The sequence below is a fragment of the Megascapheus bottae genome, chromosome 8 (assembly GCF_031878675.1).
Source record: "Megascapheus bottae isolate mThoBot1 chromosome 8, mThoBot2.hap1, whole genome shotgun sequence".
NCBI lineage: Eukaryota > Metazoa > Chordata > Mammalia > Rodentia > Geomyidae > Megascapheus > Megascapheus bottae.
In genome coordinates this window covers 43,893,011-43,917,786 of record NC_143516.1, presented here as the reverse complement: position 1 = coordinate 43,917,786, position 24,776 = coordinate 43,893,011, and the positions used below count along the sequence as shown (strand labels likewise).

Genomic DNA, 24,776 nt, shown 5'->3' with positions numbered 1-24,776 from the left:
ATGTTATCTCTTGTTTCTTTTGCTTGGTTATCTTATATTGTTACAGTATTTTACCTTGTTATTTGATATATTATAAATATACATATTTGGTTATTTGAAATAGGAAAGAAAGGGGAGAAACAAGGTGAGGGGTGGGGATGGGGGATGGAAATGGGGATCAAGACATGAGAAAGGGTATCAATGTTTGTGAAGTAATGTACCTTCTATCTATTGAATATAATGTAACCATTCTATTAATGACAATAAAAATATATGAAAAAAAGCCTCAGACTTTAGTGCCAGGGCTGGCTTTGAATGGCTATCCTCAGTCTCCTGAGTAACTAGGATTATAGACATAAGCCACAGGCACTGGCTGTGACAGAACCATTCTATTTACATTTTATGTATTTGGTTCCCTTTGTATTTCATGGGAATTTTCTTCAATATAATTTAAAGTTGTTTTGCTAGCCGTATGTGTCTTAACTACTACGTGTACCATAACTCAAAAGATAATCTAAGGGTGTTTTACATTTTTTGCAAGAAATATTGTTATGCATTGTAGTACTTAACATTCTTATCTAAAGCCCTCATCTTGTTTTCCCCCTTCCCTATCCAATTTCAAATAACCAAATACAAATATATCCAATATATCAGATAACAAAGTGAGATACTGTAACAATATAAGATAACCAAAGGACAGCAAAAGAGATGAGAGATAACATAGTACATTAAGGACAACAATCACTCATTATATGGCTTTTGTTTCTATATCCTACAGGTCCTTTCATTTAGTATCATACTGTATGGCCTTATGTATCTAGGTTTTGCTCTATTGCAAATCTCTGCTAGGAGAGCCCAAGGTTTCTACTGATTAGGACAAATGAGGGAAAACATTGAGCCTATGTTCCTTTGAGTCTGGCTTACTTCACTTAATATGATTTTTTCTAAGTCTTTCCATTTCCTAACATATGGGGCAATGCCATTCTTGATGATAGCAGCGTAGAATTCTATTGTGTACAAATACCACATCTTGTTGATCCACTCATCAACTGAGGGACATGTAGGTTGGTTCCATATCTTTGCTATGGTAAATAATGCTGCGATGAACAGCGTTGTGCTAGTGGATTTAGTATGTCCTTGTTTCTGGACAATTGGGTAAATGCCTGGTAGTGGAATTGCTGGGTCATAGGGGAGCTCTATGTTTAGTCTTTTGAGGAACTGCCATACTGCTTTTCATAGTGGTTGAACAAGTTTGCACTCCCACTAACAGTGTAGTAGTGATCCCTCCTGGCCACATCCCCTCCAGCATCTGTTGTTATTACTTTTCTTGATCCTGGCCATTCTAACTGGAGTGAGGTGGAATCTTAGAGTTGTTTTGATTTGCATTTCTTCAAAAGACTTTCTTAATAAAATTTGTAGCATCAGTGAGCCCTTCAGTGAGTTTTTCCTAGTATTTTTTCTTAGTACACTTCTCTCCACAATAGTGTGACCAGATATCTTGAAGGCTATGGATGTTTTGGTGCAGCCATGTAGTCCTGTGGTATCGCTTTGTCAAGTGACTTGACTATGATCTGTAACTGCTTCATAAACTGAAACTAACCCATGTCAGAAGAAATTTTGTAAAAATTATTACAGTTGGTTCCTTAAATACACCCATAAGCTTCATCTAATTATCTCTAATGCACACTATAACTTCATAGGTCTTTTTGAAGTCATATATCTTTCATTTGACAACCATGTACACATATTTGGTTATTAATTTTGCTTTATTTAGCTGTTCACTCATCTTAAATATATTTTTCTTTTTTTTAATTAAGCAGGTTTCATCTGTTAAGTTAGTCTTCCTGATTCTATAGCCTGTTTTACTTTAAGAATGCTCATCAACTTCCTACTTCATTGAAACTAACTCGGTCTTTGCCTGTTTTAGTTTCTTCTATATAAGAGAGCTTAAAATGTGAACATAATTTCAGGTGTGTTTAATGAAATTATGTTGAAATCAGACCTTGAGCATTTGAAATTCTACTTGACATTTTAAGTTCTACTTGAAAGTAATTATTATTAGAAAACCAGCATTATTTTTCCAACTGTATTGAGATACAGCTGACAAGAATCATGTTGCTTTTGATATATGCATACATTATAAAATGATATCTCTAATAAAAATCAAAATAATTGATATATCTACCATGATATTTACTTTTATTTATTTTTATGATAACCATTTTAGATATAATGATTCACAAATATCAAGTATGAAATACAATATAATTATCTTTGGTGACCATGCAAAGTGGTGAATGTCACAAACAGAAGGACAAATACTATATGATCTCATGTATGGAATTGCCGAGGTAAAACTTACAGAAGCAGACAGTAGAATTGTGGCTACATGTGTGTGTGTGTGTGTGTGTGTGTGTGTGTGTGTGGTTTGTTTGTGTGTGTATGTGTGTTGAAAGGTTGGAGGTGGATCTAGAAAGATGCTAGTCAAGTGAATTTGGAGTTATTTATCTTTCTTAGGCTGACATTTTCATTTTTCCTTTTCTTTTTATATATCCCACCCACTGACATTTAAACATGTTCAAATCTCTTCAATCATAAAAATCTTACTCAAAGCAAAATGTCTTACTGGTCTTGATAATCCTTTTTTCTTCAGTGTTCTGCCTTTTAATTATTATTTTTTCACTTTCTAGCTCAGATATACTTTCTCCTAACATTTCCAATTTAATATGACTGCTAAATCCTTTACTCTCCTTAATTAATTCCTGCTAACTTAGGAATACTCTATTTACACATTCAAACAAAATTGAGTATTATTTGTAGGGTTGTTTGCTTGTTTTGAAAAAAGTAAGAGTGATTTCTGCTTCACTGAACTATAACTTCTTGGAGACCTTAGTTTCCAGGTTTTCTTTCTTCATCTTTGTTCATTCTCTTTTGTCGATTAGTGCACTTTATTCCTATGCCAGTCAGTAGGCAACAAAACTTAATCCTAAAATCCACTTCATCTTCTACTGTTTCTTTACCTTCTTTCTTGCTACTGTTTTTGGCAAATATATTGAAGGATGGTTCTAGAAACCTCCATTTTTAGCTTTGGCTGCTACACTGAATTTAACACCAGGATCTTATTTCACATGAAAGATCTATTTGGAGGCTCTTAAGGCACAAGTAACAACAAAATAGGACTTCAGACACCAAACTAGCCTTTCATTTTGCATTTTGTCAGTGAAACTCAAGTTTAAACCAGAAACCCAGTAGTAATTAAGCAAGTCTAATCCTGTTCATTTTCCACATTTAAATTAGCAAAGTTTATTCTAGCAACATGGGAGAAAGAAAAAAAAACTAATGAAACTGAAAAAAAAGTAGGAAGAATTTTTAGATGAACATCTTTAAAAGTTAGCTGCAGGGGGTGGGCAGGAGAGGGGTCTGGAGTATGACCTACTGGTAAGAGTGCTTGACTAGCATATATCCATTCCTAGGTTCAATTCCTCAGTACCACATACACAGAAAAAGCAGGGAGTGATGCTGTGGCTCAAGTGGTAGAGGGATATCCTTGAGAAAAGTCAAGGACAGTGCTTAGGCCCTGAGTTAAATCCCTAGGACTGGCAAAAATAAAAGTTAGCTGGACACCAGTGGCTCACACCTGTACTTCTAGCTCATCAGTAGTCTGAGGCTGCTATTTAAGGCCAATCCATGCAGTAAAATCTGTGAGACCCTGATCTACAATAAACCACAAACTGTAGCTTCTGGAGCTATAGCTCAAGCCACAGAGTGCTAGTCTTGAGAAACATGCTCAGATACAGTGCCAAAGCTCTGAGTTCAAACCACCAAATCCTCCTTCACCCTCCCCAAATTAGAATATGTTATTTATACACAATAATGGATTAGAATTTCTCTGTCTCTGTCTCTCTGTCTCTCTGTCTCTCTGTCTCTGTCTCTGTCTCTCTCTCTCTCTATATATATATAAAACACTTAATCATATTATACTCTCTATTACACTCTCCTATCACTCCTCCTTCTCCCATCAATTTCTTTCTTCCCAAATAGTCTCCCATCTACTTTCATGTCTTCTTTTCAAGTTCATCTAGCTCTTATATATCAGAGAAAAATATATTGTGTTTGTCTCTTAATCTGCTTTATTTATATAACCATCTTCAATTCTATTTGCCTTCCAGAAAACAGATGATTTGAGTTCTTCATGACATATTAATACTTTATTGGATGTTTATCCCACACTCTCTGTGTACACTTATCTGATAATGAGCATAGAGGCTGATTCTGTTTTTCTGCATTGTGAATGGTGCTGTGCTAATTAAACAGGGGTGCAGGGCTCTCTAAAATGCTCTGTTCCTAGGGTTTATAGACCTGTTGTTAAGAGCTGAAAGAGGTAGAGGGCATAATTGCAATCAATGTTTGCTCATGGGACTTAGTCAAAGCAAAAAGCAGATATTTTTCCAACTTAAACATATCCCTTACATTTGGGCTTTTCTGAGTCTTCAGAAAAAGAAAAATAGATAGAAAGGTATTTGATGATTTTACTTTTTCTCAGACCCTTCGAAGAGACAACCCTCAGTTGTAAAATTTTCAAAAAGAATTATGTCCCAAACTGACCAAGAAAAATTCTTACAGTTTCAAGGTTCCTCAGGTAATGAGCTAAGAGAAAGGAGGGGAAAGATCTTAGTTGAAGGCCAACTGAATTAAGCCAAGGTCTGGGAGAACTTGCCATCAGGCACATGGAGCAAGGAAGAGCCTTTTACAATTTAGAAAGCGAATAAAGAGCTTTATATTCCTTGTTATCGTTATCCTTATCTATATGATATCTAGATGACACATAGATAATAATAATGTATTTCTAAGCACCACATTTCTTGGCTCTTCTTGCTTCAGACAGAGGGTACTGTCCTGTCTCACATGTCACATTCATGTTCATACAGCATCTTATAAATGTTTAAGTTTCTTCTGGATCTAGATCTTTCTTGACCTTTCTCAATATATTCAACATGTACTTTAATCTGTTCATTTTATTTCCTGCAGGAAATTCCTGTCCTTTACTGTCCTTTAATTTATATTCTACTCTGTGTCAGATTTCTTTAAATCTGTCTTCAAATACTTCACCTGAAGTTTTCACTGTCTCGTGTGTGTGTGTGTGTGTGTGTGTGTGTGTGTGTGTGTGTGTGTGCCATGGAACTTGAACTCTGGGCATGGATGCAGTCTCTGAGCTCTTCAACTCAAGGCTACCTCCCTACCCCTAGAGCCACAGCCCCACTTTCCATTTTCCAGTGATTAATTGGAGATAAGAGACTCACATTCTTTAGTGCCTGGGCTGCCTTTGTACCTTGATCCAAAGATCTCAGCCTCCTGAGTAGCTATGAGGTATGAGCCACTGTGCCAGCTAGTTTTCACTTTTTTCTATCAGTGTCCCCTATATAAGAAACATAAATTTATAAAAGCTCTTCAAAATTAAAATTTCATTTTATTGTCTTCCTTCCTTCCTTCCTTCCTTCCTTCCTTCCTTCTTTCTTTCTTTTTTTCTTTCTTTCTTTTTTTCCTTTCTTTCTTCTTTCTTGTATGCACCAGTCCTAGGGCTTGAACTCAGGTCCTGGTTACTTGTCTGAGTTTATGTTCAAAGCTAGCCATTCACCTGACTCAGAGTTCTACGTTTGCCTGCTTTGTTCATTAATGGGAGAGAAGAGACTCATGGACTTTCCTGCCCTGTTTAGTTTTCAAGCTTTGGTCCTCAGATCACAGCCTCCTGAACAGCTAGGATTACAGGTGGGAGACACCTGCTTTTTTTTTTTATTTATACTTACAAGGGAGGTTACTATTATACAAATTAGTTTATACAGAGCATCTTTAATGATAGCAGACCTTTCATCATTTTCCTCAACTTAACTCTTCCCCGTAAGTTTCATAATTTCACAGAAGATGAATTAAAATTTTATTTAGTGTGTCTAAGTAATTTACAATTATCTGGTATATGCTGAAATTTCCTCCTCCTCCTCCTCCTCCTCCTCCTCCTCCTCCTCCTCCTCCTCCTCCTCCTCCTCCTCCACCTCCTCCTCCTCCTCCTTCTTCTTCTTGTAATATCTCTTGCTGGCATCTCTCTGGATATGTCTGCTTTGCTTAGGAACATCTTCTATGGTTCTTCCTGCAAGAATTCTAAGAAGCAACCCAGATAGTAGAGCAGACCAGATATTGGTTGCACGACTCATCTGTTCTAATTTCAGTAGGGTCTCCACAGATCCTCTTTCCACTATGCTCTGCCTTCATCTCCAAATCACGAATGTTTTGATCTATGTTGGTTCTGGTTTTAGGAGACTGGCAGGGCCAGTCTTTTGTATTTCTGTGTTGTGTGGCGAGTTGGGCTCTAAAGTTTTAGTTAATTTTTACAAAGCATTTGCTTTCCAACTTCCAAAATGACTTAGTGTCTATTTCTCTTCCCATTCTGGATCTCCTTGTGGCATAGGAAGAAAGTGTCTTTAACCTTTGCTTGGTAGTGGGTATTAGTTTTATGAAATCATAGTAACTCTGTCTGACTCTCTGTCTGTCTGTCTGTCTCCCTCAACCTCAACCTCCCTCTCATTCTGCAAGGTAGTCAAAGGCAAAAGGAAAGGTGCAAATGAAAGTAGAGAAACTCTCTTCTCTGAAGAGATGGGCAACAAGGAGGAATCTCTTTACTTTCTTTAAAAAAAATTAAAATGTAAACATCCTTTATTGGTGTTTCAGGCATTTCCCAACAGTATCTCATTTGATGTTCAAAATGAACCTGTAAGCTCAGCAAATACATCTGGTTGCTGTAGAAATTGAAATTTGAGAGCTTAAATAGTTGACATACCAATACATATTGAATTAATAATTAATCTAATTTTTTTTTATTTTTAACTATTTCTGTAACCCTCTCTTCAAAGTTCACTTGTATGTTACCTAAATAATTGTAATCAATTATTTACCAATGGTCAGAGTTATACAGAAAAAAATAAAGCATTCTTTTTCAGTCTGAGAATTTGCATCAAAAACTTTTTACAATTACTCTTAATTATTTTCAAATGCCAGAATTCAGATAATATTCTTGCTATACAGACTTGTCTAAACCATTAATCACAGCTTTAGAAATGATAGAAGTAATAGAACTGCTTAAAAATGTCAAATATTTGGTCTCCTTTTACATTTGTGTGGGAATAGTTATGAGGTGAATTATTTAATAGGCCGGAATTTCAGAAAATTTGCTTGATTGTTATGACATTGCTGGGATCACAAAAATATGGTTAGATTTTTGTCCAAGATAGATTAAACAAAAAACTTAAGGTAATGTGGCCATCTTTAAAATTCTAAAATGCCAATTTTCTAATATTGTTTACCTACATAAGAAGTTCTAATTAGCGAAGTAAATAAAGCACACATACAAAAAGGTAGTGGTGCATATTTCTGTCATATCTCTCCCACTTAAGGCATTGAATTATGGCACTGACATGCCGTTATTGGGAGATACAAACAAATATTTACACAGAAAGGGTAACTATATAACAAAACAAGTAAACAAATAACAGAGACAGTTGTTAGAAAATTAAACTCCAATCTGCCTCCTTAGCATAGTAGGCAGAACATCAGTCTCATAAAAAAAAATTGACTCCTTTTACACTGATATAATATGACTACCACGTAATCATACTTCTTTAAATGCTGTATTCATATAAATTTTTGTATTTATTTTTAAAATCGAAACAATTGTGATGACTTTTCTAACAAATGCTATCATGTAATTTAATGAATAATGGAAATATACTTTCTTTACACAGGATGGATGCAAGTTATAGACAATAGATCCTGAAAATTAGCAAGCAATAAATAAAAAAAATAGCAAAGGACATAGAAAATTATTAGTTTCAAAATGAGTATATATTTCACATTGTAGAAAGCACCCAGTGAAGAATTATTTTTAGAAAGTGTTTTAGGAATTTCAAGTGAAAGCATCCTATAAAAACTTTTTTTATTAATGGTTAATATGTCAACATACTTTGCTATACATTATTTTAAATGGTATATGTTTCTGCATAATAAAGTTGTAACATTTTTAAAAAAAGCACTAATCATTTTAACTAAAAAATGGGCTTGATATATTTTACCACTTATATTTATGGATAAATGTACTTATGAACAATTTTCAATACAGTCAAAACAGTTTATGCTGCCTAAACAATATTTAAATTTGAAAGTATTACTTTGATATTTATAAAAACATGTCTTGAAACGTCATGATGTTTTTGTGATTACTTTATGATAATCATATGTTCTGTTTTCTTTCAGGAAAAATTCTAGTCCTGTTTATTTACAATGAACTCAACAATAGAAAGAACATAGCATAAAATAGAATTAAAATCACAAAAATAATAAAATACATTTCTGTTAATTTCCAGATAAGCAGAGGAAAGAAGATCAATTAGACAAATTTTTCAGCCAATGTACACAGAATAATTTTTCATAAACCTAGTTAATGTTTTCTAGTGTTTGGCCTTATAATGTATATTATGACACTAGGATTTAAATATCATCATTACTCACTTTATATATGTTTACTTTTAAATGCTCACACATGAAAATACAGTGTAATCTCACTTATATCATGTTTACTTTTGTTTATCTCACAATGACTAAGACAGAAATAGTGTCTTTTTAATATAAAACTTCTTCAGTCTACAGGTATCTGATCATTTTAATTTTATTTTCATATAGTCTTCACTCCAAAATATGAGAAGAAAAAATATTTACTGTGTAAAGAAAATGAATTTCTTTTAGCCAGTCTTAGTGTGTTGCTGATTTTTGTAGACAAATGAGATCAAGCAAGCCTTCACAGTTGGTCATGATAATATCAGTAAGAATTTTGTCATCGCCTTAATATTCTTCACTTTGACCCTTTGTTTCCTTAGATTTGTTTCTCTTCTTGAAAATAAAAATGAATGATCATAGTTTCTCCTCTTTATGTTTATCAATTCTGTCTTTATTTTGTATTTTATGAGTCAAATGAAGAGGGTTTCAGAGATGAGCTCTCATAAGTGGGTATTATTAACTCTTTTCCATGATTATGAAGACAACTCAGTTATTTGTGATAGTTTCATTACTTTCTGTAATTTCATTGTTTTAACCTTTATTAGAAGCAAGACTCTTTTAATGTATTTACTAAATAAATTAATATTACACCTGGCAATACAAAAAAGAAGTACTGAGAGGAGCTTTGTAGACTTTAACATTATTTCCAGTAGGAATTTTTATTATTTATCAACCAACTATAGGATGGTGGGAGTGAATTAAATGAAGGCGATTGTGTCTAAATATTGTAGGATCATGTGACAGCTAAGATCATGATCATTAAAATGTGTAATCATTTTTTTCTCCAGAAATCAAAAATCTCCACATATGACAAAATGTGGGCTTTTATGAGTAGCAGGAGACAGTCTGTGCTGGTGAAGAGTAATGAAGAAGGGATCCAACGAGTCCTTACCTCAGACTATGCATTCCTCATGGAGTCCACAACCATTGAGTTTGTCACCCAGAGGAACTGTAACCTGACACAGATCGGTGGTCTGATAGACTCCAAAGGCTATGGTGTTGGCACGCCCATGGGTAAGTTATATGCCAGCTTTTTCTGCTTTGAACATTGATCTAAGTTGCTGTGACCAAATGAAAAAAAAAAAGTAAAGAAAAAAAGAAAGAAAATGTTGTATGTACTTGGTGGGTATTATTCTTTTCTTTAATCTTTAGAGAAAAGTAGTTTCATGATGTTCATGTTTCTTAATGAATAAACAAGTAATCGCAGGATACATTCTTCATATGGCAGTTCCTTAAAGAGCTACTGTGCCCAATATTATGTTCATTAATAGTATTACCAGTATAAATAGATTTTTTTTGCCTGTCCTGATACTTGAACTCAGGGCCTGAGCATTGTCCTCGGGCTTTCCTCAAGGCCAGCACTCTACCACTTGAGGCATGGCACCATTTCTGGCTTTTTTCAGTATGTGGTGCCAAGGAATTGAACTCAGAGCATGTGCATGCTAGGCAAGCACTCTACCACTAGGCCAAACTCTTGGCTCCTATAAATAGATTTTTGCAATAGCATTGTTTTTTGCCAGTCCTGGGGCTTGAACTCATGGTCTAGGTACTGTCACTGAGCTTCTTTTGCTGACATCTAGCAATCTGCTACTTGAGCCACAACATCATTTCTGGATTTTTTTTTTTTTATGTAGTGCATTGGAGATAATTGTGTCAAGGATTTTCCTGGCTGGACTGGCTTTCCTCAGATGTCAAACAACTAAGTAGCTAGGATTAAAGGCATGAGCAACCTGTGCCCAGCTTAGCAATTTACTTTTTAGATTTGATTATTAGTTCAAGAGTTCAATAAAAGAGGAAACCACAATGTTTCCTGTAGATATTATTTTAATTGTCTCACATTAGGGGAAAACAAAAACAAATAACAGGCAATTTAGTGACATAATATTTACAATATTTTATACTCAGGGTTAATTGACTATTACAAGGTTCCCACACAGCTACAAGTGGCAAAGTTATTTCATTCACAATATTAGGATGAAACAAAACAGTAGTTTTTCACGCTAACCAAGATGTCACACATGTGTAGATCTAATTACGCATGAAGATAAACTAGGTGTTAGGCTTCTCTGACTAACTCCAGGCAAGGCTGGGAAAAACTTCTTTTTGTGTGTTACCATTCCGGGGGTTTGAACTCAGGGCCTAAGCACTGCCCTTGGACTTTCTCAAGGCTAGCACTCTATCACTGAGCCACAGCACCATTTCCAGCTTTTTTTGTGTATGTGGTACCAAAGAATGGAAACTAAGGCTTCGTGCATGCTAGGCAAGCACTCTAACACTAAGCCATGTTCCTGGCACAGGGAAAACTTTTTACAGAGAAATATTTTCAAAAAGCATAATGAAGATCTTGATAATATATGAACACATATTTATAATATGTATCATATGTAGTATAAATATATAAGCCACATAACTGTACATTTGTGTACTTGAGACAGAATAATGATTTACCAAAGAGATAATACACAAATTCTCTAACTCTGTAGCAGTCACAACTAAATTAATCATCTTGAGAATCAGGGATTTACCTGAGTAATTTTTTAAATTTTTTTATTGTAATTAATTGAAGGGTTACAATTATATTCAGCAGATAGAAGGTGCATTACTTCACATACACTGATACCCCTTCTCATGTTTTTGTCCCCATTATCCTCCCCCCACCCCCTCCCCTCATCTTGTTTCTCTCTGCTCCCTTTCCTATTTCAAATAAACAATCACATGTATATACAATATACCAGATAACAATGTAAGATACTGTAACAATATGAGAATAACCAGGGGGCAACAAAAAAAATGAGAAAAAACATAATACATTAAGAACAACAATCACACTTTATATAGCTCTTGTGTCCATATCCTGGAGATCCATTCATTTAGCCTTATCCTATATGGTCTTTGGTATCTTTACCTGAGTAAATCCTAAGGTAGTCATTTTGGTAACAGAACTGTGAGATAATAAAGTTAGGCAATGTGGCTAAGAACGTAGTTCATGGAAATTTGTGATAGCAACAGGCAACTCATTTTACAAAATGAGAAAACAATAATGGACACATTTTAATTTGAACAGTATATATTTAAAGAAGAGAAGAAAGCATATATTAGCTATTCATCACAGTAAACAATTTGAGTGGTTTACTGAAAATAAAGCATATAGTCATGTTTCAATAGATATTTAAACTATAATTATCAATATGTTTCACTAATAATTTAATTTTACTTTTGAGAACTTTTTCTAAAATGAACCAAAATTCATACAGAATTAGAAAGTTGGAAACACAAGTGCAAAAACATCATTTCTTAAAAGTTACAGAATGTACAATACTTACTATTCATTTCTTTGTCCTTTCAGATCATTTCCAGATACTTTCAAAAATAAAATTCACATTGTATCCTATTATATTTGGTAACATCATCTAAAATTCATTAGGATTCAAAATAACTTAGAATGGCAATAAAAAAAGAAAATTTCCAGATTCTAATTTGTATAGTACAACACATTTCAGCTTTTATATTGTAGATTTAAAAATACTTGAAGTCATTTTAGTAGTTCAAAGAACTAAGGATCCATGTTCTTCATCCAGAAATGTACAAGTATAAATCAGCCCACACCTTTCTGGGATCTAATATGTTTTGCATTAAAAAATTAATTTCCAACTTGCATATGATGTTTATGAGGGAATAAAAAACATGAACATTTACTTTAACAAAAGACAAAAGGTAATTTCTTAGAACATTTTTCTACTAAAAGGTATTTTCAAGGAGGAATATTCTATCTCTAATGTATATTAGACCTGGCAATGCATTGTGATATCTGATGCTACAACTGTTGTTAAATTCTGTAGTGAGCATGCAATGTTTATTTCTATATCAGTGAACATCCTGGTAGCTGGGTCTCTGTGATCTATGCCACGTATAAATTCAAAACAGCTTCATAACTAATCTTAAACATAATAAATACATAAAATGACTGCATGATCCTAGAAATAATTTTTCATTTTGTTTTGTTTCATTTTACTGAAATGGTGATATACAAAGGGACTCCAGTTACATACATAAGGGAATGAGAACATTTCTTGTCCAACTGTGTGTCCTCTCTCTCCTTTTCCCTCCTCCCTGACTCCTATCCTCCCCAAGTTGTAACAAAATAGTGAGACAAAGCACATAGGGAGAGAGAGAACACAACAGCAATAGTCACAAGAAACTATGTTGGAAACATACTTTAAAAAATATGTGATATTTGGGCCTGGAATTTGGCCTCGTGGTAGAGTGCTTGCCTAGCATGCTTCAAGACGGGAATTCTATTCCTTTGTACCACATACATAGAAAAAAAAGCCGGATATGGTGCTGTGGCTCAAGTAGTAGAGTGCTAGCCTTGAGAAAGACCAAGGGCAGTGTTCAGGCCCTAAGTTCAAGCCCCAGGACTGACTAAAAATTGTGCAATGTTATCCTTATTTCACATAAGTCTCAGATTTGCTGTTCGGCTTGTCTGTTGTTGGAGTGCTCTAACCATCACATTCTCCAGAGGTAGATACTATATGGTCCTTTGCCTTAGTAAGAATTAAAAAAAAGAAGTCCTACATTTTCAACTCTTGCACCTCTTATTAATTTGTGTACAACTAACTCTCCTTGTTACTCTGTCCTTCCAAGTACTCCCTCCACCACTGTACCTGGCTAAGTTCCTTTTTGCTAAAAAGGAACTTTATTATTATAAAATAAGATGCTTACATTACCAGAATATGCTTTAAATAGTAAACTTGGAGTCACTTTTCAAATAATGTGCCCAATAGATATCTAGAATCGTATCTATGTAGTTCAACAAATTACATGGAGAAGTAAGGTCAGACATATGCTTAGAGTCTGAGGGAAAGAGCAGGAACTTTCTCTGCTCTTATTGCCTTACACTCTTACTTGTAAAGAGCTAGAAGAAAATGTGTTCACCTATCAGTGCGGATTTGGAAAGGAGCAATTCTCATGTATCCCTCTCTGCTTCTTTGGCTGGTTTGTGTTGTCTGGATGATGGCAAAGATTATGGGCAATTTTGTGTTAGTATCATTGTGATTAATACACAGTCTATCTGTTCTCTGTGGGGCCTTAGTTATTATTTCCAGAAAAATAAAATTTCCATCTAAAGATATGATAGTGCAGCAAGATTTATAAATAAGAAAATAAATTACTTTTAGAACTATATGAGCATGGAATGTTGCATTATTAAATTGATGACTTCATTAAATAAGTGAAATTGAGTACTATTGTTTATTTGACTTAGGGAAGAATTCAAAAGTGAGATACTAAGTTCAGTAATTAGTGATCCTATTTGGAAAGTAGGTGTGTAAATTGTAGTTCATGTAGCAGATGTTATTTATTATTGAGAGTTACAGAAAACACTCATCAAAATTTCTCAAGAGTTTTGACTTACACCTTAATATAAACTTTAATTGAGTTCTTTATTTGTTTTCTTCTTTTCTGACTATAATCTGCCCACATGCCAGATTCTCTTAATCATACTGGCTTGCTCTGAGAGAATCTTGGTTAAAAATAAATTAGAATAATATATTTTATAAATTTCAAAAGCTAATAAGAAGATTTCTGTTCTGAGGGCCATTTTTAAATGAAAGAAAACAATTGGATCTGTTCTGAGTTCTCTGTAATTATTTGTAAAAATGAAGCAGGAAGATCTCACCTTATCTCTGACACCATTAAAAGATATAACTTATTTACCAAAGGAATTTTATTAGAAAGCAATACACTAAGTAGCTAGGATTCTAGGCCAGTGGCCTAACTCTTGAGATTCTGACATTTCAGAATCAGTCCTCGTTCCCACAGGCCAAATAAAGGGACAGGCAGTGGTGAAAGGAAATGAACACATTCTTATTATGTGACAGGAAGTGACAAAACAAGAATTTGTGCTCATCTGTAGGGTACAAACTTGAACTTTAGGCTCTAACAGAGGATGAACTGGAGCAGGGGAGAGAGTTGTACTGAATTTAAAGAGTCTCAGGCAAAATTGTTATGACTATCAACACTTCAGAAAAGTAATGTGGTTTCATTGATACAATCATTCATTATTTTGAAGTGTAATCTTGCAGTATTAATAGAAGCAATAATAATAATAATAATTTTACCAGTGCTAGGACTTGAACTCAAAACTTTGCACTCTCTTGTTACTCATGCCCTGGGAGTCTATTATTTGAGCAGCCTTGACTTCTCAGTTGGAGAAATTGGAGATGAAGTGTCACAGACATTTTTCTTTTCTTCTTTGGCCTGGGCTGGCTTTGCTTTGCAAACATCAGATATCATCCACTTGAGTAGCAAGGATTGTTGGCATGGCACCTGGGTCAGAATCATTATAATATTACTCATTTGGGGTAACATTGTCTGTGAAGCTAGTCTGTTCATTTCCTGGAGAAGAGTTTCCATCCCATGTTGTAACGAAGTATCCATCAGTCTTGTTCTTCCTTGAGCCCATGGTGATGCAAGAGGGAGAGTTACAGTAAAAGGAACAGACTTGAAATGGGGCCAGGGAAGCCAGATTTTCATTCTGCTAAGTGCCTGTTGGAAACATATTGATAGATACATAGACATGATGACTAGTGTAACACAGTATACTAGGGAATGATTAAATTCATCATGTAAGTTTTCTTTTCTTCATATTTTGATTACCATTAAGTAGTTGTACTTAGAAGTTACCAATCAGTAAAACAGTACAATACATCTTGATCAATATCACCATTTCAACATTTTTACCCATCTCTTGTGACCCATTCACTTCCTCACTTTTCTTACTTGTATAGGATATAGAAATTGAAGTTTTAACTGCATTCACCCTTCCTCTTCATTTTGTTCCTGTACTCCACACCGATTGACCCCAACTCAACCCTTTCAAGTACTCATTTCCTGGTGTTTATTTTATTGAACCAGGATTTATGCTGTTTGAATTCTCTCCTGTATGTCCTTTATGTCAGTTAATGTATTTTATTCACTTGCATATCCCACACAAAGCATTTAGTTATGTTTTCATAAACTAATTTTAGCTTCTGTTTCTTCTAATTTTAAGCTCAGTTTTGTCATCGACATGAGAAAGCAAATAATTAGTATAAGCCTGACGATGGAGAAAATTTTCCTGTTATCAGTTTAAATCTGCATTCCTCAGATCAATTCTGTTTTTCCAGAGAAAGATTGAGTTATTGTGAAACAAATTCATGGATACTGGAAAGGCCACTTGAATGAGCAATCTAGTAAAGTAGACTTACAGTACATATCTAGGTAGATAGCTTTATTATGTGAACTGGTGCCATATAATATATGGTATATTTATATTTGTATTTAAATAATTAAAAAATAAGTCAACAGTTCACAACAACTTGATATACATGAAGACCTTACTAAAACTTCAGTGTAAAGTAATAAAAATTTTAAGCACATTAGAATAATATTTTGATATTACAAGTACTATGATGCAAATAATATTTTAGCTCAATTTTTTATTTCTTTATCAAATAATGCTGTATTGAAATTTATTACAATGTCATTTTTATAAGGATGATGCTGGTCATTCATCCCTGTAATTATAGTTCCTTGGGAGGCAAAAACCTGCGGATCTAGGAATTCTAGTTCAAAGGGAGCATAGGTAGTTTCTATGAGATTCTTACCTTCAAATAACCAGCAAAAAGTCAGAAGTGAGGTGGGGCTTGAGTGGTGGAACAAGAGCCTTGAGTAATAGAGCCAAGAGAGTGTGAGAGGCCCTGAGTTCAAGATCTAGTTGAAATATATTTACTATATTTAATAAATCTGTTTTTGAATGAACCTCATATTCAAACACAGTAATGCAAATTCAAAGGAATGAATCTTAAATTCTATTTTTCATTTCTAGACATTGAAATACAATTTTTATATCTTTTACTTACATAGCTTGTTGTCCTTTTTAATGTGACACTGATAAGTTCTTAGCTTTGATGAGTCAAATCCTATTCATTCAAAGCAGAGCATAACATAAAAATTAATTTTAGATTCAGCACATTACATGACTCTACTTTCTCATAGGACCTTTTAAAAGAAGTTTGATTAGAGACAGACGTTTCATACTTTACTTACCTGAATAGAAACATGTGTCAGGCAGTAATTTATGATTTCCCACTTCATACTTCTGCTAGAAACGTGCCTCCATGAATTATTTATATTTGTTAGGCATTAATAAGTACAATGCCACACAGGTATACGATGATTACACAAATGTAATACATGAATGCCTTGACTTACCACAGTCTGGCAAATACCACTACTATCTAAAATTGTCAACTAGTTAATTAGCATTTGCGTTTCCTCTTCTTATTGGCTGGTCATTATAAAAAATATTGCTAATACACTGCAGTTACTTTGTTTTCAGTTTTTCACTAGTCAAACACCAATAAAACATGCATTTAGAGATGAGGAAAAAATGGTTTTTAAGGCCTTAATTCTTTTCTTAATGAATATCAATGGCCAATTTTAGACAAAATTTAGAACATTTCCAGAAATTCTCTGGGATGTTGAATTTATATCTTCAGGAGCTACAGTCCCTTAAGAAAACCTCATCTTTACCAATATTCTTAGTGTGATTAATAAGAGAGGTGCTTCCTTTCTTTGCTTTGATCACTGTTCAGATTTTGACATTGTTATGGAGCTTTTTAATGCATTCATAAAGTAAATTAACACAGAAAACAGACTGACTCCTTTAGAATTGGAAATGAAAAAACAAGTTTTCAAACTTATACGTGGTCCCCAATTTTCCTATTAGTTTTTTCCCATGGAATCTAAGCCTGCTAGGCCTTCTCCTTTGTGACTCACTTAGGGGCCTCCCACCATATTTAGTGGGATGATTACTGCCCAAAGTATGCTATGAAATCACCAAATGACTCAGATATGAGCTATTTAATTAGGAAAGCTCTGTTTACACAAAAATTCCTTAGTGGAGCCATCAACAATGATGTGGAGGTACATGCTAAGTAAGCATAAGCTGTTTTAATTAAGTTTTGAATGACATTAAATTTCTTTCACAGTTTTCCTGACAGCAGCAATGTTATTTTAATGTGGCATTTACTGGGTGGTATATGTTGAGAGTTGTAGATGATTTTACTCATCATAGTAAGTTAACTGAACTTCCCTATTTCATTCAAAAAGATGTTTTCCAAAAAGCTCTAGGTGAGGTTAAAGCAAATCACAGCAGTTTCATTATGAAATATTTAGAATGCCTGAATTTCTATAATCTTTCTACTTACTTTACCATAGAAGATAATCTATTTTTTGGAACAGGTAGCCTTTCTACTTAATGGAATTTTTGGCTGGTTTACCTCTGTCTGAACTCTCCATATTAAAAGTGCTCTTGGTTTCCATATTTCAAAGTTTGGATGAATATGACAATATTGGGACCAAGCAATCACACCCATTACTCTATGAGCCAGTAGAAAAAGAAGGAAGGAAGGATGGAAAGAAGAAAGAAGGGTAAGAGATGAAGGGAGGAAAAGAGGAAAGAAGGAACGAAGGAAAGAAGGAAGGAAGGAATAAAGGAATAAAGGAGGGAAGGAGAGATGGAGGGAGGAAAAGAAGAAAGAAAGAAGAAAAGGAAGGAAGGAGGAAAAAAGGATGGGAAGGAGGGAGGAAGGGAGGAAAGGAGGGAAGGGAGGGAAGGGAAGAAGAACACGGAGGGGTGGGGGGAGACCTAGAAGAAAGAAAAATTCACAAAAGCCAGTTTGTGTTATTATTCTTTTCTCTGTTCAATTTGGCAGGAATATTGAAATTGAATAAAGTGTCTCACTACTGTTTCTATGCTGAGCAATAAGCTAATAACTTGTTTCCTTCACTTCCTACTTCATTCACAGTTTTCCTAATGTATATGCAGTACAGGGCCACAGGAACGGGATGTAGAGCATTGTGCTCATGACTGAAAACTGTTGATGATATACCTTTCTTAATGGTGGAATTATACAATAATACTTCTACACATTTATTGTATAATTATTATAAATCAAAGTATATTTCATTACTAAATAATTTGTCATGTCATAGCTATAGAATTACAGAAATTAGAGCAGAATGTGAATATGAAGTAGATATATACATAATGCTATAAAATACTTTTATAATAATGTGTGTATAATGAGAGTAATCCTGTTAAATAATTCTCATGCAAATTTTAGTTAATCGAAATGTCATTATCCATACTTAGCCGAAAGTAACACATGTAAGAATGGGTTGGTTATATCACTGTCTCATTGTACAAATGATCTACCTTAACATTTGAGTATGATATGTCATTATTTTGATTCTCTAACATGACATGCATTCTCTACATGAGATGCATTGCATTATTTTCATTATTTAATAAAGAATGAGATATAAAATTGGTACTCAAGGATGCATACTGTTTGAGTCAGACTGCAGTGTTTTAAATACTAGAAATCAGTACCGGAAATGTTTTCTTCTAGTTCTCCTCACCATCAACTTCTAGAATTCCCAGTTCATCATGTAATAAGCATTGTAATATTCATCGTTATAGATGCATAAAATTGCCAGCCTTCAGCTTTTCAGCTTTTCTAGAATGAATGCATACATTTGTCTTCATTAGTTTAACATAATGCACAAAATTTGATGCAAATTATTCATCTTTCTGCAGATCAAGCCTGCCTTTAAAAAGCATTCTATTTTGTCTTTGCATAAGCAGCATAATCTTAATATTATTGATGTGAATTTGCCAAGGATAAATTGAGATCTAATAATTTTCAGAAACTGATTTTTGAAAAAAAGTCAAGTTACACCTGTAGAAGCTGTGCATTCCTGGGATAATTTTTAAAATCTAGATTGTGTGTCAGTGAAAACAAATGAGCGTCTCAGTAAGCATTGCCTACTCCACAAATACACTCAACAGACTCTGCATTCTAGAAACTAGGAAGTTTCCAAGGGGAATTTGATGAATTGAGAGCACCAGTGAAAGGCGCCTTCATTAATATTAAAAATGATGACTAAATGGTATCCAAACAATGAGGAAAGGGGTAATTTACATAAAACCAGAGCTAGTGTGGATAATTTTTATGCACAAAGACTAGATCATTTAATTCTTTTAGTCCAAGGCTATGGATCTGAATTCTGTTTAAAATTACCTCTGTCTGATTATACTAGACCTTTCACTTAATCAGGCTAAGTACAATGAATCACTCTTACTAGAAAAAAGTTAGCCAACACATGGACATGTTAAGTTTATTCTTAGCCTGCTGCACAGTGTCCTTAGCCTTCATATCCTGATAAATTTGGGAAAACCTTGGTTTTTTTTTTCCTTTTTGAAGAATACTAGAGAAATATACTGAGCTCCTCTGAGACTTAATGGATTTAGTATTGTCAACATATTCTTCTTAGTGAAAAGAATGAAATTCATTATAGGCAGAATATTTGAGCAAGAGCATATGTGTGGCCAAGGATGATTCAGTCATGCCAAAACATACATGTGCTTCAAAACATCATGCTGAACATAAGAAACACATGTTGTCTTATCTGTCAATCTAAAAGCAAGCAAAAAATACATAAAATTATTATAAAGGATTTTTCTCAAAAACTGTTTTCTAATAATTGGAAGAATATGTGCTATTTGTACCTGGAAAATACTAAGACAGTGATTATGAAATGTTCTTTTTACAGAAACTAACAACTTTGTGAAGCAATAAATACACTAATTAGCTATAACATTTATGCCACAAAGTAGACTTCTAAATGTCATGAACACCACAAATACAAACATCTATTTTAAAAGCAAAAGTTTTATAACAGAATGATTGCTGGGTGCTGGTGGGTCATGCCTGTAATCCTAGCTACTTAGGACATTGAGATCTGAGGTTTGCTGTTCAAAGCCAGCCCAAGCCAGAAAAGTCCATGTCAAATTTACCTCTAACTAACCACCTGTAAACCAGAAGTGGAGCTGTGGCTCAAAATGGTAGAGTGCTGAACTTGAGTAAAAAAGCTCAGGGACAGTGCCCAGACCCTGAGTTCAAGTCCCATCACTGAAAAATAAATGGCTAATTACTCATTAAAAAATTGATTCCCTTCTCAATTAACATTTTTACTTACTTAGCATAGCCCAACTTTTGTAATTTATACATTGAGATCATACACTAAAATTGGAACAAAAGCATTATAGTGAGAAAATCTTATCCATTTCTACCACAATCAAATAATCACCAACAAAATGTCAAAATCACAAGGAGAGCAGAGTTTATTGGATAAAACTACTTACATGTGCTTGGCACTGTGGCTCATGCCTGCAATACTAACTACTCAGGAGGCTGAGTGCCATCCTGGGCACAACAAGACTTGAGACTCTTATCTCCAATTAACATCTTGAAAATGGGAAGTGGGTCTTGGCTCAAGGATAGGGTGGTAGCCTTGAGCTGAAGAGCTTAGGTACAATGCCCAGGCCCTGGGATAGGGCGGTAGCTTTGAGCTGAAGAGCTCAGGGACAGTGCTCAGGCTGTGTTCAAGCCCTATGACCCCCCCCCCCAAATTACTTACATGTTCAACACTATAAGAGTTTCATTACTCATTAAGGTTACAAAAATGTTGTCATCTATTTTAACTAAAATAAATGAACTGGTTGAGCACCAGTGAAGACATCAGACTGTTTTGTTAGGATTTCATAACTTTGGTCTTCCATTTCCCTTTTCACATAATTTAGACAATGTGATTAAAAGGGGATTGTCTTTGATACAGTCAATAATTAGATTTTTTAATTATATATTGTAGGTGACGTATGTTACCAACTTTTTCTTCAAGTAGAATGCATTATGTTTTTATCAGGAGATCATATGATATTAAACTTTGGGATCTGCTATAAAGGAATATAGAACAATTTCTAGCTAGGTTCTGGTGGCTCATACCTCTAGCTACATAGATGCTGAAATCTGAGGATTGTGGTTTGAAGCCAGCCTGAAAAGGAAAGTCTGTGTTACTTTTATCTATAATTAATTACTAAAAATAAAACCAAACTGGAGCTGTGGCTTAAGTGGTAAAGCACTAGCCTTGAGCAAAAAAGCTCAGGGACAGTGCCCAAGCTCTGAATTTTAGCCCAACGACTTGCACAAAAACTATTATATACTTACTTTGCTCCAAATAGAATACTGAAAAATAGGAAGAGTCCTGAAAGTTATACTCTGCTAGGGAAATATGCATTAATCAGTGATCACAGAAATGATTTTTGTTGTAAACCAAAGCAAACTCTACAGAACAAAGGAATAAAGATGTTTCCTGGATGTTTGGGTCAGCTGTAGACTACTAGCCTGGCAAATGCAAGGCCCCAAGTTCAAACCTCAGTATAGTAGTCATAGTTACTACATAATTGCTATGCAATTCTGTAATAAATAATATATATAATATAATCATGTAAATAATTATAGTTATAATAGTGTTGATTGGGTACCCGTGGCTTATGCTTATGCCTAACTGCTACAAGTGGCCATGACCTGGCGAATCATGATTTGAAACCATCAAAGTCAAAAGTTTTTGAGACTCCTTCTCCAGTTGAGGGTAGAGTTTCAGGTATGGCTCAAGTGTCAGTCCAATTCAGGCTCTAATATCAGCAAAATCAAAAGCAATAAATGTGTTTTTACATTGTAAAATATTGTTGAAATGAAAATACCAGAATGGAAAGGCATTGATATGAAATGCAATCTGAAATTTAAGTATCAGTTTGACTTAGCAGTTCTTTGGTTTTAGCGAACAGGTGGTACTATTAAGGATAAAAATTACTCAGCTTTCAATAAGAAAATGCCCACGGTTCCAATCTTCTTAAAATATTTTGTCATGGAAAGAATGTCTAGAAAAGAAAAATCTCAAAAAAGCACTCAAAATCTGTTGTGCCTTTGGGTACTCATCTCAGCCTAAGAAGTGTGGACCTGTTTCATAAGATTTAATACAGCCAGCAGAACTTTCTTCTATGTCCAAAGCTGATGATTCTGACAGATACCTTCAGACTATTTTGTGCTACACTACTGTGATTTTTTAAGGCATTGCCCAAGGAAACTCTGATTTATTGAAATAAGTAAAGGAATTTATAAGTATGGCTTTCATGCTTGCTTCCTCAAGTGTCTAGCCCCAGATGTATTAAATGGACTCAACTCCAATAATTCCATGATTGTGTGAGGTGCTCACATATTTTATTTTGGCATATTAGCCTCATTAGAATAACAATGTATTGAATTAGTTTTTAATTTAATTTAGTTTTACTGTCAAGATAATATACAGTTACAGTTACCTATGTGAGGTGGTGAGTACATTTCTTATCCATCATTGTTACCCCTCATTATTTATAAACATTTTCTAAATGCTGACCAGGAGCTGGCCACTGGGCTAATTCTGAATGAAATGAAATAAATATTGATTGACTGCTTACACTGACAAGTATCCTAGTGCTATCTTGAGATTTATTGATTGATTGATTGATTGATTTTGCCAGTCCAGGGGCTTGAACTCAGAGCCTGAGCACTGTCGATGGACTTTCTGAAGGCTAGGGCTCTTGAGCCACAGCACCATTTCCAACTTTCTCTATGTATGTGGTACTGAGGAATCAAACCTGAGTCTTCTTGCATGGTAGGCAAGTACTCCACCACTAGGCTGAAATCCTGGCCCCTAACCTAAGATTTAAAGGAATTTAATACATATATTTCTTGAAAATATTTACCAGATTAAAGTATTTCAAAGGAACAATTAAGGTATTTCTAAGATTTTGGGAGGGGATTAGTTGTTTACTTATTTAAATTTTATTGTCAAGTTGATGTACAGACAAGATACAGTTTCATAGTAAGCAATAAGTACATTCCTTGTCGAATGAAGTTGTAAGTTCATTTCCAACATATTGTATTGTGAGTATCACTGTTGCATTATTCTCTAGAATTCTACATGGTATAAATTAAGAACCAGTGACTCATAATCTTTGCTTCCTGGAAGACTGACATCTAAGGATTATAATACAAAAAAACCAATCCAGACGATGCTTATCTCCAAATACCAAGCAAAATCCAGAAGCAGAGATTTGCTCTAAATTGTAGAGCTCAAGTGGTGAGCAAAGAATCAGAGTGAGAGCACAGGCTCCAAGTTTAAGCTCTACTACTAGCACATACATGGCAAAAATTTATGGTTTAATTATCTATCTACAGATATACAGATGATTACTTCAGAGTGAAAACTATTTTGGAATGTTAATAGTCTCAAAGATATGTTAATATGTTACTTCACTAAATATATCTCTCCAAATTCCCAAAGAACACTATTTACTAGGCAATTACATAATTTTTGATCATGATCAACACATAATTATATCTGAATGTAGAAGAGATATAAAATGAAGAAATCTGAGGTCTTCTAGAAATCAACCAGACAATACGTATTACTACAAATTTGAACAATATTCAAAAGCATGTTAGACTTATTCTTTCCAGTAGTGACATTTGAATTCGAAGTCTGATTAAGCCTGCTTTATTTTCATTTTTTGAGGTGGTTACTTCCTTTTCTTTTAAAAATTAATTATTGACTTTAGGTAGATGTACAAAGAAGGTGCCATTTAACAATGTGTTTATGAATACAATGTATCTGTCTCATCCTTTCAACATTCGCACCACCCCTTTGATCCCCTCTCTCTTACCTTTCTTAATTTTGTGGCATATACAGTTAATTCTTTCATTCATTTACCCCTTTCCTTTGGTCCCACTCCTCTTCTCACATATACCCATTTCCTGGGTATTTTGTTGGGCTTTGACCTAGTCTTTATAAAAGATTTTACTATTTGAGCTCTTTTTAGAGGCAATTGTACATCCATTAATTCATTTGTAACTACTTGCATACCACTGTGTACACTAATAGAATTATACGTACCTTCTATTTACCATAAATGAGGGAAAACCATGCAACCTTTGTTTCTCTGGACCTGCTTACATCACTTAATATATTTTTAAGTCATTATTATTATTATTAATTATTATTAATCTTGGAGCTTGAACTCAGGACCTGAGCATTCTCTCTGAGCATTTGTGCTTAAGGTCAGTACACTATCACTTTTATTTTCTAGTTATTTAATGGAGATAAAAGTCTCTCCAGGACTTTCCTGTCCAGGCTGGCTTTGTACTGTGACCCTCAGATCTCAGCCTTCTGTGTAGCTAGGATTACAGATGTAAGCCACCAATGTCCATCTT

At 34.3% G+C, this 24,776-nt stretch overlaps 1 protein-coding gene across 3 annotated transcripts in view; it reads left to right on the top strand.

The window, feature by feature from the left end:
* Grik2 (glutamate ionotropic receptor kainate type subunit 2) overlaps positions 1-24,776 on the top strand; it is a 533,349-nt gene that overhangs the window by 487,073 nt on the left and 21,500 nt on the right. For all 3 annotated transcript variants that reach the window (XM_090338374.1, XM_090338373.1, XM_090338375.1), the window contains exon 15: positions 9,366-9,591. In XM_090338374.1, the coding sequence (XP_090194500.1) occupies positions 9,366-9,591 (226 nt within the window). The remainder of the gene's footprint in view (positions 1-9,365; positions 9,592-24,776) is intronic.